At 41.9% G+C, this 17378-nt stretch overlaps 1 protein-coding gene across 2 annotated transcripts; it reads right to left on the reverse strand.

The window, feature by feature from the left end:
* Positions 1-343: 343 nt before the first annotated feature.
* isl1a (ISL LIM homeobox 1a) lies at positions 344-5259 on the reverse strand. 2 transcript variants are annotated; one of them, XM_068702779.1, is made up of 6 exons: positions 5154-5259; positions 4574-4763; positions 3375-3637; positions 2144-2427; positions 1505-1672; positions 344-506 (listed from the first exon to the last, which is right to left on the reverse strand). In XM_068702779.1, the coding sequence occupies exons 1-6, from the start codon at positions 5179-5181 to the stop codon at positions 390-392; spliced, it is 1050 nt and encodes a 349-aa protein (XP_068558880.1). In that variant the 5' UTR covers positions 5182-5259; the 3' UTR covers positions 344-389. The 2 variants fall into 2 exon arrangements, with proteins under 2 accessions (XP_068558880.1, XP_068558879.1); XM_068702778.1 differs by having other exon boundaries at positions 2144-2430.
* Between the last annotated feature and the right edge of the window lie 12119 nt (positions 5260-17378).

A 17378-nucleotide genomic window follows, 5' to 3' on the forward strand; every position in this document is an offset into this window, starting at 1 on the left:
ATCACCAGTTTTTCTATTCAGAGTTTAGAGCGCACAGCAACACGGGACTTGAATTTCTCTCCCGGTCAGAGGTCCCGTTTATCGGTGGAGTCAAGTTCTTTCTCGTTTTGGCAACTGTAACCAGGCGTGTGAACGTGCAGCAACCGGCCACGATGACGCGTCCGCTTAGTCCGTCTCCCGTCCTGGACGGACGGGTTTAGAATGTGTGGCTGCGTGTGGTAAAATCCCATGATTGTCTTCACAGTGTCACAATACAACCAGGGGAGGGGGTGGGCAAGGGGGGCTGTATTGGTGCAGTCGAGGAGGGATGGAATGAACCGGGGGGGGGGGGGGGGGGGGGGGGTGGTCTGCGTGTTCAGTTCAAGTCCGTCCATGCGCCGCCGGCGGCTCTAGGCCTCAATGGGGCTGGACACCATGCTGTTCGGCGTGTCTGGAAGCTGAGATGACATGGACGCTACCTCGCTGCCCGTCGAGTTCGAACCCGGTCCTCCCTCCGAGAAGCTGACCTGCAGGGAGACATAACCAGGTTAGAAAAAAATAAAATAATAATAATACCAATCTGGATACACTGTAACCGGAAGTTTTTTTTATATATACTTTATTTGGGGGGGGGGGCTGTTTCACCAAACGCACCAAAAAGCTGACACGTTCACGCACGTCTATAAGTCCGTTTCTTACAGCTTCTCACTGTGGGAATCAAGACTTCGTTGTTTCAGTTTGCCGGTTCTCTGCGTCTGGCAATTATTTCTGATATTAATTGTGGGTTTATTTATACCACACTGCGGTAATAGCAGACTTTATTATCCGTTCCATTAATGTGTCTGCGTGATGATTGTGTAATAAATAAAGGGAAACCTCCATATACAATATGGGATCGAAAGAAGTCCGCTCTGCTGGGGGTCAATGTCTTATTTGTAGCGATTTGTTACTCATCTGCATCTAAATTAAATAGTTCCAATGTTGACTCAATCCGCAAATATCGGTTCTCGGCGCGGATGAATCGCGTGCCACACTCCAGTTCTCGTCATTTAATGCCAATAATCCACTTCTGTGGCGGAGGGGGACATTCGCTTGTCACGATGTCTGTGCTGCGTCCCCTCCAAAAGACATGAACCAACACGAGTACAAAATAAATGCATCCCCTGATGGGACAGGTGTGTGTTTTCCCCCTCCATGGCCAAAACAAACAGGCCTTCATCTATCATTGGATATGACTTTAATAAAGATGAGTGACATTAATAGAAATAAAAAACATGTTGGAAAATTAAGAAACCGTCCTGTCTTTTAATAAACGTGCGTCTTAATGTCCACGGGACGTTATGGATTTGAATGACAAAGGTCTGCGGACTCAATACAGATTGTAAGTATCCCATCATGGGATGGAGTGCACGCGCAGATAGAATGTTTTTTTCCTCTCTGCACGGCAAAGTGGACATTTTGAATATTGCAACTGAATAAATACATTTCCAAAACAAAACAAAACAACAACAAAAACGGAACGAACCAGTTGCTGGAAGGCCGGCTGGTCGATGTCGCTCTGCAGGGCGAAGTCGCTGAGGACCTTCCAGGGCGGCTGGTAGCTCTGCACCTCCACCGGGTTGGCCTGGAGGCCGCCGTCGTGCCGCTCCGGACTGGCCGCCACCATCGGGGTGCCCGTCATTCCCTGGATGTTCTGCAACAACAACGACAAAAAGGACGTGGTGGTCAGCGGTGGGACGGCATTGCACACGGTCGTATGTGTGTGCGCGCGCGCGTGCGTGCGTGCGTGTGTGTGTGTGTAGGGGGCATCTGAAATGAATCCGCCAGTCAATAAGCGGGACAATCGATAAACAGCAAGCAAACAAATAAACAGAGAGGCGGATTCATATTTGTGTGACTGTGCGTGTGCTTGTGTGTGTGTCGTCTCCTCTATATAACATTACTAGCGCCTTCAACAGCTCGAGGCCTCTACGCCTTTTGACCCCTGTCTGAGGCAAATGTGTGATTTGGGGTTTTTTTAGTGGGGGGATGAATAAAATTGACTTAAGCTTAAGCTGGTCATGCCGGTTAAATAGATCCTGTTGTAAGAGTGTCAACATTTAGGGTCTGTCTTTGGTCAGGGGAATGGAACCCCCCCCCCCCCACCCCACCCCCATCCACTTACCGTCTTGTCATTGGGCTGCTGCTGCTGCAGCTGCTTCATCAGGATGCTCCGCTTCTTGTCCTTGCACCGCTTGTTCTGGAACCACACGCGGATGACGCGCGGGCTGAGGCTCGTCATCTCCACCAGCTGCTCCTTCATGAGCGCGTCGGGCCGCGGGTTGGCGTTGTAGCAGGTCCGCAGCGTGTGCAGCTGCTTCTCGTTAAGCACTGTCCGCACGCGCGTGGTCTTCTCCGGCTGCTTGTGGACGTGAGGCCGCAGCGCGGGCTGCCGGGCCGAGATTGGTTCTGCTGTGGGGAAAGGACGGGACACACACAGACACACACCCAGGGAAGAGCGAAATCAATTAATCTGTCTGTCTGTTCCAGATTTTTTTCAAATAAAAAAGAGAGACAGAAATAGTGTGGACCAACAGAACATATTTGGAGTTTTATAGTGTTTACAAAAATTAGTTTAATCCTCGTAATAGAGACATTTCTGGTTTTGGAAAAGCACACAAACTCTAGCTGACTTTATACATCTCGCATTATAGCAGAAAAAAAGTCAAATTGTTCTTATTAAAATATAGTAAACGTGTAAACACGAGCGCATTTCAGGAGGAGAACAGTGCAACTCGGATTGACTCGTCTGATCTGAGGTCAGATTAGACACCAATTCAAGGCACAAGCTGGCGATGCTGCTGCTGCTGTTTTCTGGAGAGAAAACCCTTCCCGACCCGCATAGTGCTGCGCCTCGCCTCCAGCCCTGATAACCGGTGTGTTTTTTTCTGACAGCTGTGCCCCACTGTATCTAATCTACTTACCGGATAGCGGTATATATGTACGAGAGAAATAAATAAAGTAAAACATAGGCCTACAGTGGGACAGAACCAGCACGACCTCAACGAGCCAACGCAGGAAATATATATATATATATATATATATATATACATACATATAAATTGTGTTTAGTTATGGCACCAGGCAGGAGCAGCTTCCACGTGGCTGCTTTATATTTATATTCAAATATAGATCATATTGAATAAATCACTCTGCAAACTCAAGAGTCAACTCGGATAATCCGTTTATTCATAAGGAGCGCCTGACCAATATCCAATGATGGGAGGGGGGGCGTCGGAACTTCGTGAAAAGAGCCAATCTGAGTTAAAGCACGTGTCTTCCAGCTGTAAAAAAAACAAAAACAAAAACAGTCCTCGCGGCCCGCCTCCCGATTTCCCCCCACCCGGGACTTTTACCTGCCATCTGTAGCGGCCTGGCGGGGTGCAACGGGCTGAGCGGGTCGCCACCGGGGCCCATGCTGGCGCGCTCCACCACGTCGTGGTCGGCCCGGCAGAAGAGCCCGTCCTCCCGCAGCGCGAACTCGTCCCCCGGGATGAGCTGCCGGCTGCAGGCCACGCAGCGGAAACACTCGATGTGGTAGACCTTGGAGCGGGCCCGCATAACGAAGTCGTTCTTGCTGAAGCCGATGTTGCACTTGGCGCATTTGACGCCGTACAACCTGCGGGAGGCACGCGCGCACACACAAACACACACGGTCCGATCAGTTTGACTGCAGGGCAGGCAGCTCAGTCACTCACACGAAAATGTAATTATAAAATAATTATCATAATTATAATAATAAAAACCAGTATGACCAAAATAACATAATCAATAATCAGTGTTATACTAATAATAACAACATCAATAATAATAACAATTATAATACAATGTTTTAATAAGAATTTAATGCATTATTTATTTAACATATTTAATTTATTATTATTATTAGTTTTATAATTATACCTCGAGATGATATAATTCTATTGAATTTTTTGTGGTTTTTCTCTCCGACACTTATCTACAATGTGAATTATTTCAGTACAGCTTTAATAATAATGTTATACAACAATGAAGGACTGATCAAGTTGCCATCGAATAATTGTTTACGTGCAGTAATAACACCAAAATGTATTTACAGACTGTGTCATAATCATAATAGAAAACAGCTTCATGATGTTTTGTTATGACTTTTCTTCAGGACCATCGTGTGGAACGCTACAGTCTGATCGGAGTCATCGATTAATAAATCCGTTATGATGGCCTGATGTGCAATATATATATATATATATATATATATATATATATATATATATATATATATATATATATATATACACATATATATTTGTAAATGATGTCATCATAACACAATGACTGACATGTCTTCTTATTAGGACGCTCGGTCTACAGTTAAAAAACAATTATTATGATCATCACGTCAAAAAAAGAATTCAACCCACTGAAATCAGAGCTCCATGTGACTTAAATCAGTCCGAATATTCTCAATATTGTAAAATGTAAAAATAAAAAAATATTTATTCCAATAGTGCAGCTCCAGCTCTCGGCCCCCCTTTCGCGTGTCTGAAGAGTTGTCGTCCCGTCCCGGGCGTCCTACCTGATGTAGTCCCGTTTACAGTAAGTCTTTCCGTCCCGGACGAAGCACGTGCAGGACTCGTCCAGGTACTGGCTGCACTCGGCGCATTTGAGGCAGGCGGCGTGCCACTCCAGGTCCGGGGAGACCCGCAGGATGTACTGGTCGTGGATCTGGTTCCCGCAGCCCACGCACAGAGATATCAGCCGCTTCTCTGGAAGACCACGATCGAGCAGGACACACATCACACACACTGCACAAACTTAAAGACTCGTCTAATGAACACAAATGGCCTTACGATAATTATTATTTTTAACAGTTTTATTGTTGTTGTTATTATTATGTCTATGGTTGTTGTTTGTATTAGGCCTATACGTGAACTATTATTTATTTGTAACATATAGTCTAAAATAAAAACGAGTCTGCAGGTAACATCCACAGACTTCAACTTCAAAATTCTGTATTCTATCTTGACACCAAATGGTCCGAACAGGCCGGTTCTGTCTACACCACACGACACAACAAAAGTCGACCCCTTTGAGATTGCGGCGAATATCCAGTCCCCGAACCGCATCCACCGAACACCGAACAAGTGGGGGCTTACTTTTCGGCGGATCCCCCATGTCTCCCATGTCCACAAAGTACGGCGATGCTAGGTCCACTGTCGCAGCGGGCTGCGGCGGCGCCTGGAAGCCTGGATGTTGTCCTCCGCTGCCGGGGGCTCGCCGGGGCCAGGGGGGGCGGGGGAGGGGGGCTGGCTGTGTGCTGTGCTGTCCGGCTCGGAGAAGAGAGAGTGTGCGTGTGGATATGTGTGTTTCTTTTGCCGGTGTGTGTGGAGCTCTGGATCCCGACGAGCAGGCGGGGGCTGACGTAGGACAGCAGCACGTCATCTGCATGAGCAGCTGATTGGCTGGTGCGGACCCTGACCAGCGCTAACCCCACACACACACACACACACACACACACACACACACACGCACACGCACGCACACACACACACGCACGCACGCACACACACACACACACACACACACACACACAGGCTGGCACACTTATTGCTGCATATCATTTGTTTTCCAGCTTTGCTTTGCTCTTTTAGGATCTGTTAATCTTTTCTCGTATTTATTTATGGGGGGGGGGGGGGACTGTTGGTGCTGAGTGGACTGTTGTTTACATGGTCAACTATACAGGAAAACACCTCACTTCATCTCTCTTTTTTTCAACTTTCAATTTAAACTGAACATACAGTAATTCATACAGGGTGGGGGGACTCATGGACATAATCGCACGATAAGCATATTTGACAGTCTATTTTGCGTCAGGATGAAAACCACGCCTCCTCACAATGGTTCACTTTTCAGAAACTCCGAAAACTAGTTGTGAGCTCAAAGTGTCAAAGAATCGCTTTGGTTAAACCAAAAGAAGAAGAAGAAAATATCACACCATCAGCAGCTGATGGTATGCGAGCTTTAAATCAGAGCGGTGACAGGCCAGAGAGCCGCAGCAGCAGCAGCAGCAACAGCAGCTCGGACACACACCTACGCCCTCTTGTGTTAGTAACCTCATCACGCCTTAAACGCACCACAGCAGCGGGCAGATTTCATTTTTTTAATTTGAAAGGAAAATGGAATGGCCTATTAGAGCCGGCGTGAATAATAGGCAAACTGCTTTGTCTCAAGTGATGAGGAAACGTTTGGCTCTAGTGGGTTACAAACGGTCTCCAATCTAATTGAAGTTGATTTTTTTTCTCTTCTTTTCAGCAGTGGCGGTTCTATAACATGTCATATGAGGGGTGGGGGGTCCAAGTCTAGGGCAGGTCCAAGTCAAGTCTGAAGTCTTTAAATTTGAAAATATATATTGTTACCTATCCTGTGAACTGGCTACATGAACTTAAACCTGGTGGATGCAGGTCTACCTCATTCTACACTTTGGCTCCCCTTCTTGTTCTGTCTTTCCAGGTCTTGCTCTTCATCTGGATCTAAATATTGTTCTGGCTGCCTCTGCAGGTCTTCCTTTCTCTCCAGACCTCCATTATTTATTCGTTTTCCCTTTCATCTCTTCTTTTATCTTACAAAAATAGATAAAAAAAACAAACAAACATGTATACAATGTAAAGCAGTAAACAGTGTTTAATGACTGACATAATTACAGAAGAGTAATGTAGATTAGCATTTAATTTAAGGATCACATCACAACTTTTCAAAACAAATCCTGCATAATGGTTAACATAATGGTAACAAATGTGTTTTCATGATAATTTGTGTTCAAACATATGTAGGCTCAGTGTGTGCTTGTAATTGACCCTTTTTTCCCCAAAACACTGCATGCCCCTGTTCTCTGAACCAGCAAGAAAAAAAAGACTAAAGGCTGCCTGGCAGTAACAAATAAATCTCACACACACACACACACACACACACACACACACACTCATATCTTAAATGGTAATTCCTCAAAAAGTTCTTTTGGCAGTCCTTGGCATCACAACAAAATTATCAATATTTATACCTATTATTAATATAATTTAGCCAGTGGTGCGTATTTATGGAATCTAAATAATTACTGTCAGTGACTGTGTGTACAGAGTGTTGATTCAAGTCCCCACAGTCCGTCCCCCTTTTCAAGGTAATCCTTCCGGAGAACTCTGAACGATGCACTGGCAACAAAAACAAATAGAAGTCATTGGAATATGAAAAAATAGGCGCATGTGTCTCAGTTGTGTTAAAAAAGGAATTTAATTTTTTTCGTGTAAAGAATAGAATCGAAAATAGTCGTTTTAACAAAAGAATGAAGCAGGAAATAGCACAGGGAAGTTCAAGCGCAAAGTGCAATAAACATATGTACAGGTGAATAGGGTCAAATATTTAACTAATACATATCACCATGAAACTTCCCCAATTGATTACTTACACTAAAACAATTTTTGTTTGTACTACAAGTTTTCTGAAATGTCATGTTTAAATATACAAATGAGGCATTATCTAATGGTAACTTTTGATGGATTTAGGTAAGTAAAATAAACTCCTAAATATGTATTTTGGATGTATTCTTGCCACTAGTCTGAAAGATGACATGTTATGGAAGCTAAATAGAGAGAAAATCTCTAAATGGACCAGTGCATGAAGAAAAATGTTTTTGCCCACTAAAAGGTGAAAGCTCATTTGGACCTAAGTTATGCAACAACCTGCCTTACACTAACAATCCTGATGTCTGCTTTCACAGTGTTTTATTTCATGGAATTTGCTTTTCTGTATTGGTGGTTCATTGCTGCTGTCCTACTATGATTGAAGCATAGTAATTCTTTTTTATAAAGGAGTTTTCCTTACTTTTATCTCCTATTGTATCTCCCTCTTTTTATGTCACTTATTATTGTTTTGTCTCTCTTTTTTTTTTTAAACATGTCTTGTGTGTTATTTAAATCACGTTGACAAATTTGGTAGTTTGTGAAATTGATTTTTGTGCATGCCTTGCCTCACTTTACAGCATCAGGGCCAGACCCTAGACTTATGGGGGCCCTAGGCAGGGTTTGGTTTGGAAAGAAGTCTATGAGAAAATGATTCTACTTCTCTCTTGAATTATTCCCTCAGTAAACATTGTAAACATCAGTTTATGGGCTTAATCTATAGTTCCAAGTCTTCTTCAACACAGCATGATGTTCATTTAGTAAATGATGGTCCATTTAGAGTCAAACAGACCAGAAAGCAGGATAGGCTTTGGGGCGGGGCTATCTTGTGATTGACAGGTTGCTACCATGATATTATCCGGTCTTGGAGTTGTTTATGTTTTCGTCTTACAACTTTCACCCTTTCACAGTGTGTTTTCACTTCATGACAGTTAATTGTAATATTTTGATCTCCTAAAAATATGTTCAGTTATTAGTTGTAATTAGCTCGAACCTCTGGTGTCACCTCTGGTTGAAAAAAACTAAACGGACATAAACCAAAATGGCGACGACCAAAATGTCCAACTCGAGGCTTCAAAACGCCAGTCCACAAACCAATGGGGAACATCATGGTGACTACATCCACTTCTTATATACGTCTTTGTAATATGTATAGTTAGTATTAATTAACATATAGCTCTTTGTATTTTAATGCCGGCGGTAAAAACATGGCAAAATACACACAAAAGAACATGGAATAACTGTAAAAATAACACATTAATAACACCAGGATTAATCTAGCCGGGCTGTCAGACTAGCTGTTAGCAGGCTATAGTTGCACAGAATAAATCTCCATGGTAACGTATGTGTCACTGCTCTCATGAACCAAAGTCACAGCTTAATTCAGCCAGGATAACTGCAAAGATCCCGGTTTAATTCGCTATCTAGGTTTTGTGAAATAGACCCCAGCAAATGAGTTTAAATCAATGTAACGTCTTGTGTGTGTGAGTGTGTGTGTGTGTGTGTGTGTGTTTTCAACCCAGCCGCCCGCTGATTTCAATGGAAAGCCTGCTCTGATTACAGTTTTGGATGCAGTGAAAGACCGTGCTTCTGAACGTAGAGTGTCAAAGAGGAAAATCACAGCTGACGTGTCTGAGAGCTTCCACACTGACGAGGCTTGTAATTTGTCACCCAGTGAAACCTCATTTTCCTCATCAACAACACTGTTGTCACTATAGTTCAAACACTGGAGGAAGAAACTGTGACAGATTTCTTTTTTCCACTCAATTTCCTACAAATTATATTCTCTGTTTATGAAATGTTCGGAAGCTACTGTAACTTATTTTGGGGGTTTTATTTATTTGACAAGCCAATCAGTCAACAACACATTTTATATAAAGAGCTTTTCACACAGGTTTGGAGTCAATAATACAAATTTGTGTTGAAGGAAAAAAATATATTAATACAGAAAAAAATCACAAATATGATGATGAAATAATGGAGTTCATGTGGATTAAAAAAACGGAATACTATGTTTTATTTTACAGTCTTCAGGGGATGCAAAAAACAAGTGACAGCTCACAGATAAACCAAAGCTGGCATCAGCTGCCAGGCAATTACAATCAAGGTAGGACTGGATCATTGTCACAAGTGCAGGTTGGTGTGTAAATAATTAGGCCAATTCTAACAATATCAATATCTTTAAGAGGAGACACGACCGACAAAAAGATTTTTTTTCAGATATTTTAGTTCCATAACACATATTTATGTGTTTATTTTACTTTTTTGTCTATTTGTGTCTGTAGATTTCTCCTAAACTCACCAAAAGTTACCATTAGCCTCATTTGCATATTTAAACAGAACATTTCCTAAAACTTGTAATACAAAGAATAATTGTCTTAATGTAAGTAATCAACTGGGGAATTTCCATGTTGATATGTATTAGTTTATTATTTTACACTATTCACATCTCTTTAAAGGCCGTTTTCTTTAAATGAGTTTGTTCTCAGACTCTGATCCAGAAATCTCCACTTCAGTAGCTCTTACATACACCAAACTTTCCAGTTTAATTTCTCTCTATATTCTGAAGGTTTTTACATAGGGGTTTGTTCATACATCATTCATAGACTGATTTATAGAACATCTTATTCCTGAAAACAACATTTTATTTTTCTATGGCTGATTTTTGGAGTGACACAAAGAGATATCGAACATTCCCTCTGTAAAAACTTTTGACTCTAACATGTCAACAAAATGAAACAATGTTCAGATTTCTCATTTGCATACATTTTTTGATATCCAATGACATGTTTTCTTATGTTATCCATGTAATTTTGAACAAGGAAATATAAAATCCATTAAAGCCCACACCGTGCAGGCGGGAGGGGAGGTGGATGGATCCCACCAACAACTATCTATTCCTAAACTGTACTAAGTATTTCAGGATCTATTCCAAAACCTAACTTAAGTGTTGTTGTTGCCTTAACCTAACTGAGTTTCCGGTGAAGTTCATTTTTAAAAGACCTTATGAATGTAACAAGCAGAAATTGACACATTGTTCTGGCTTTAGGAAAACGCACGAAATTTTTTTTTTTTTTTCATAAAATGAGGATACGTTGATGTGTTGTAATACATGAGTTGTATTGCGGGTAATGAATCCTTCATAGGTTTCATTTGATTGTAAATCCTTTAATTTTTTGGTTTGTTTCATGGTGTTGCATAACAGAAATTATAATAAACCTTGTGGTCTGCGATTGAGTCATGTGCCCTTTTTGTCTCCTAGCACATAGCTATAATTGGGGCGACTTCTCTGGTTGTATAGAAGTCCATGAGAAAATGACTCTACTTCTCACTTGATTTATTCCCTCAGTAAACATTGTAAACATAAGTTTATGGTCTCAATCTCTAGTTTCAAGTCTTCTTCAATACAGCATGATGTTCATTTAGTGAATTATGGTCCATTTAGAGTAAAGTAGATCATAAAACAGAGTATGCTTTAGGGTGGGGCTACCTTGTGATGGACAGGCTGTTACCATGGTGTAGTACAGTCTGAGAGTTGTCCATGTCTTCGTCTTACAACTTTAAACCTTTCACAGGATGGTTTAACGTGATGAAAGTTAATTAGAACATTTTGGTCACCTAAAAACAAAGCATTTGATTGTATTTAGCTCCACCCTCTCGTGTCACTTTTAGTTGCAAAGAACCAAGATGCCGACTGCATAAATGCCAAACGCAAGGCTTCAACATGTCCACGAACCGATGGGTGGCATCACAGTGACTATGTCCACTTCTTATGCACCGTCTGCGGTTTTGTAGCGTCTATTTAGAAACCATGTTTGCATTTCTTTTGCCTAAGCTTTAAAGTCTGGCTCTTTGTCACAGATCCTCTTAAATCCTTGATATTTTAAGTGTTGGGGGTTGAAAGCTATCTGCCCATCTGCAATGTGTTTCTGTCAGTTGTTGATAAAGATCATCTTGAAAAAGGAAAACAGAAGTCTTAATATTAGGTCGGTAGGTGGTACATATGTAGCCAGCTTAGCCAGTTTATATATTTAGAAATAGGGTCTGTCAAGGATTTAAGTTACAGATATTAATTGTCTGCCTGTGGGGTTCTGTAGGTCTTTATGCATTTTTGGTAGCATATAGTGGATTAGAAGGAAATAGAAAATTATTTTCTACATACATCATGCATTCTAGTCTAGTAACCATGATGAAACAGTGGATGCAACCCAGCTAAGTGGCATCCTTAAATTTAGACTCTCTGGGTCCCTGTTCCCTCAGCACTGTCCTGGTCAACTGCCTGGGGGGCCCTCAGACTCCCAGGGGCCTCAGGCTCACTGTTTAGCAGTCTGGGTTAATATGATTAATTGTAACTTTGTTTTAGAAAGTGTATAACTGAATCACCACCTGGCATCAAAAGGACCGGCTTTCTTACCTGAACTTTAGGCCCCTTTGTCTATTTTTAAGACCGTTACTACTATTTCAGATGACGTTGCGCTGACATGCTGCATATTCCTAAATATTGTTTTGCGTTTGATCAGATTTCTGCACATGCAAGCAAACATATGTTCCCACAAACAGATCCATCACCGTATTTGTACACGCAAATAAGCAAAGTTTTTCTTGTTAATTTGGACTTTTCAAAAACCCTGTTGTGTTGAGAACAGAACACCAACAACAGACTGGCTTTGACTGGAGTGACCTCTCACTCCGTGTCCCTCTGCCACCGTCCTCCTCTTCTTCTCTCAGAAAACTCTGAATGATGTCTGTCAAGTCCTTCTCTGTCATTCCGGCCCCCGACTGGGACATCTCTGCAGACGGCCGCTGTCACAGGCGTTAGGGCTGGTGGTGGCTGCTGTCTGTTCTGTCCTGTCCGGTGGCAAGGGGAGGGGAGCTGCCTCCCCTGGGTGCCCCCCGCCCCCCTTGTGCACCACACAGACCATATGGCCTGGCCTGGCCCCTCTAGATGGGTGAGCTGGTCCGCGGACCACCTGAGGCAGCAAGAGCTCTCGTAATCACTGGAGACAAGGGCCACTTGACACCAGGCTGACAGATGGTGCTTCGGCACTGCTGCCCTGGTCTGCTGCTGCGCGCGCGCGCGCGCGCGCGTGTGTGTGTGTGTGTGTGTGTGTGTGTGTGTGTGTTCAGATTGAGAGGCACAATAAGGGCGATGATGTGTCAGGGGTGGTTAAACATGATGGTGGCAGCCCATCTTCCTTTGTCTCTAGGGCAGCCGTAGCCCCAGGCCACGACTGCAGGCAAATTTCATCACATATATAGGAGCAGAGCCCAAACAACAGATAAGCAGAACACTGCAGTGTCCCACCAAAGTACGATGTCGTATTTTGTTCGACAAACTCAAGACTTTTCTGTTGCCGGTGTTGGAGGTATTATTTAGGGCAAAACTGTTGTGCAAATTTGTTTTCATGTCAACTATATTATACCCTCAAGATTCAATGAGGACAAACGGACAGTTCAACAATCAGTGGTGTAAGTTAAAGTGTAGTAGTGTAGCTTGATAAATTTACTAAGTTCAAGTCAAGTCAAGTAATTTTGATTCATACAACTCCATATCCCAAATCTCAAATTTGCCTCAAGGGGGTTTACACTATGTGCAGCGGACAAACACCTTTCTTTCGGTGTTCGTCCTTTAAATCCAGATGAGCACGCTCAAACGGTGCTATCAGGGCTTATTACTGCTCTCTCCAACCCTATCAGCAGACAACAAGATCAATAGCTAACTACACAATACATATACAACACAAACTCATTGGACACCAAATATTTTAAAAATAAAATACAACGCCAGCTGTTGTGACTAGCCTCGTTCCGTGGCCAATAACTTTAGCAAGCACATACAAGCTATATGAACACCTTCATCACATCTCTGTGCTTGTCGTGCAATGTTGAGAGTTGAGAAACCAAATTTATGAGACGTTCCCTCCATTTTGGCAGCAAGCTAGCTCGGACCTGGAAGTATGACATCGTTTGGAACGAGGGATTTTATTGGTCTGACATATATTTCTGAAGGCAAAAATCCGCTGAAGTTGATGTGGGCTTTTTCGTATTCCCACAACATTGACGCATCGCTCTTGTGAAAAACTGCTTTTGCAACCTGCAAAAAAAAGAACCCCCAAAAATATAATAAAACACTATCTTTTAATTTCAAGTAAGAAGAAGACAACATTTAATTTGCTCACCTTTCTATGTCACTACATCTGGTGTTGCTGAAAAACACACATGACACCCAAAGTCCAGTTTGAGTAACCAATTAATGTATCTAAAGGCTTATACGAGGCCTACAAGAAAGATACTGCACAACAGTTTTTAATAACGTTTACAACGCTGAAAAGTTCATCACGGAAAGTTATTGGAACAAATGCAAGGTAGAAAACCAGCGTTCAAGTTACAAAGTAATCCACTAGCAACGTGGGCTTGCGCCTATTTGATGTCATGACATCGAGCTGTGTTGCAGCATAAGTTGAGCCTGGGTCAACATGCTACCTGCAACCCACTGTGCAGATGGGCTGGCTCCGTTTAAATGAAGGAGATGGCTGCATTTTATCAAGCAGGGCCTAGTAGGTCTGATCACAGCCTTAGTAGCTGGAATTCATTTGTGATCTGGATCAGGTAATATGCATGTTAATGCAGGTGTAAATGCGCACAGGACACATTACAATGAGAACATAGAGGTATCGGGGAGGTTTGCATTGTGATTGGATCTAACTCTGCCTCTTCCGGCTATCTCAAGATGCCGATCAAAATCCCACAGATGAACTTCTACCAAGCCTGTTTTTGAAGAAATTACATTCCCATGCAACTAAACCGCATCCTCAAGTATGTTTCGAGGATTTGCTCCCAGGTTACAGTCGCAGTTTTAAATACGTGATCAATGTTGTAAATTTAAAAAATAAATAAATAATGTTCTGTTAAACTATTATGTTTAGTAAAAGATTGTGGTTTGAAATGAAAGTCCTGTGTTTGTTTGACCCATCACTCACCACCACTCCCCAACACCCTTAGTGAACCTTTTCACTTTTCATACTCGTCATTATACAACGGGGCTCTTATAACTCGTGACTTTCAGTAACAGTCGCTCAATATACGGCGTCACTTGTTCTTACCGAATGCAAAAACATTGACATTCAACGCACCCGTAGTTGTCAGAAATCTATAATGCCAACATTGTTTTCTCAGCGACTCAGCTGTAATACCGACTGTGTCCACTCTCGTTCCCATAAGTCACGTGAAGCGTAAGGAAATCCGACCCTCTGGTTGGTTGGATTGTGTTGTATTAAAAAGGTCCCATATTATGCAAAAAGCACTTTTGCGCTAGTGTTGTGTTGTTCTCGAAGAACACATCTTTTGGGGTGAACGAACTGAACTTAATAACTGAAGAAAAAGAGGTGACAGTCCATAGGCAAGGATGAGTATATAGAGTAGATCCCTATGATATCTGCGATGCGGAAAACATGGATTAAATCGCAAAATTTGATTTGATGGAAAAAATGGAATCAGCTGTAAAACGCAGAATCTCATGGAATTTCGCCAAAACATGGGTGCAATTTATGAAAATCAAGGTTTTCCCTCCGATTATAAGTGCCGGATTTTCCACTCGTCGATGATTTTTGGAGCTTCCTGACAAAAGCCCCTCATTTTTTGGGATGAACAGCTAAATTTAGAGCACTTTATTTCAGTAAAAGGCTGGAATGTTTTGTTTTATTACTGCATTGAATCACTTTCTTTGATTAAAAAAAAAGTGCAATGTTGCATTACATCAGATTCATTGATATTCATTAAATTAACTCATCCACCACATGATGAAACACTTTTTCTGAAGGCGAAATGTTCTTAAAACACAGAATTTAGGAGAAATCTAGAAGAGTAAAACATAAGGCCTTATATGGTGTAAGTGAAGTTGGAGAGTGACCGGGGATAAATTTGAGACACAGCGGGATTTAACACATTAGGTTATTTAGTACATTAGTTAAGCATCTCAACAATTGCACCCAAAAGTATTCAAATCCACACCTTTAAAACATATTTACTGCTGGAATCCCATTATAGTAAAACAAAATGAAGACAGATACAAAGAAGGTTATTGATAGCTTAGAAGAGAAAAGTGGCGTGCCATCATCAGTCGACTTTTCACATTTGTCTCAACGCATCCTTGTGTTTATGTTCTCACGATGTTACCATACAGCTTTCTTCCCCTGGATATGAAAAGGGACATTCAATACTGCATCGCAAACAATGACCTCAGTCTGTCGATGCTCAATGTTGTGTTTACATGTCTAGACATTGCCTATACTGGTCAGATCTCCGCGAATCAATATTTCATCACTGTAACGACCAAGCAGTCATAAGCCTGACAGGTCGGATAATTACTCGCAGCAGCTGAACTGAGGAGGGAACGCACTGTGACGTTCTCCGTGCAGAGAAGGAGAGGCAGCAGAGGAGTCTGTTGTTCAAAGAGATGCTCACTTCTTAGTCTGATGGGTGGCATCATTACATCAAATGGACTCCAGTCTGTTTTGCTCATCAGATTAGAAGAGATTTACTCAGCCAGTAAATGGGGAGGATGGATGGATATAGAGAGTGTGTTTGAGCAGGTTGGATGCTCTTGGGTAGGGGTGTGTGTGTGTGTGTGTGTGTGTGTGTGTGTGTGTGTGTGTGTGTGTGTGTGTAGTGGTGGTGGTGGGGGGTCTCTGGTGCCACAGCCTCTCAAAGCTTTTCTCTGCACAGATTGTCTGTCTGAGCCTCGACACCCTCCATCCTGCCTGGAATCCACAGACAGGTCAGAGCTGGCCCAACAGGAATTCTATCAATCCCCAGGTTGTATGTATGAGTTTGCACTTTTCTTTTCTTCTTTCAAATCAGTAGAATTCTTTTACATTTTAACAAACACCATACTTACAACAATGCCAAAAGTGGCAGGGAACTTTCTCTCAGCCCAGACACCAGGGAAACTTTTTTTACATTGTACTTTTCTGCAAAACACGGATACGTTGAATGAGGACGATTTGGCATACGAGCAAGTGATGGAGTATATCGAGCAGCCATTATTGAAAGTTACCTGGTATAATAACGTTAAAATTGACATGGCGTAAAAACGATATTGAAAGTTAAGTGATATAATAACATTATTGAAATTTGTTATAATCTGTGTTTGTGAGCACTTTGTCTCGACAAACCACCCAACTGACAGGTGTGGTACAATAAGATGCTGATTAAACAGCATCATTATTATGCAGCTGGACACGTGTGCCACTAAAATGTACAGCTGTATCTTGAAAATAAGACATTTATTGGGATTTTGCATGACTGGGCTACAATACCCCAAAGAATCGGTCAGTATCTTGTGTGACCACCATTTGCTAGTGCCCTTTGTAAGTGTTTTAATTTAGCTTTTTCTCCGATTATGTTTTTTTCCCCACATACCGTGTTTTCTGTTTTAACATTTCTGAATTCTCTGTTTTACGTTCACATTTTCTCATCAGAAAAAGTGTCTAATTAGATGGTGGAGGAATACAATTGAACAATTCATAAGAAAATAATCCATCGCTCTTTTTCACACACAAATTGACTTGGCTGGAAGATTTTATTCTCTTTATCTTTTTCAGCAAAGCAACTGTATTATTTCCTTGTTCTTGATTATATTAAACCTTATGGCCTGTTGGTAATGTAAATAAAAGTCGAGAATATGGTAATTTCTTTTATGTTTAACCTGTATGACTGCACAGATTACAATTTAAAACTTCCACCACCCTTCTCAAAGATGATTCTTTATCTGATAAATGTCAAAAAGGGTTGCTGAAAGTCAGGTGTTTCTTTTTCAGATAGTAAAGACTTGTGTGACGCTGAAACCATTTGTAATGAGTCTTGGATTACAAACCAAATAAGTGCTAAAACAGCAGGTAATTCGACCTGTGTGGAATTTTCTGGCGTCAG

Source organism: Cebidichthys violaceus, unplaced genomic scaffold, assembly GCF_023349555.1.
Source record: "Cebidichthys violaceus isolate CVI_PGR_0920_01 unplaced genomic scaffold, fCebVio1.0.p SCAF_89, whole genome shotgun sequence".
NCBI classification, from domain to species: Eukaryota; Metazoa; Chordata; class Actinopteri; order Perciformes; family Stichaeidae; genus Cebidichthys; species Cebidichthys violaceus.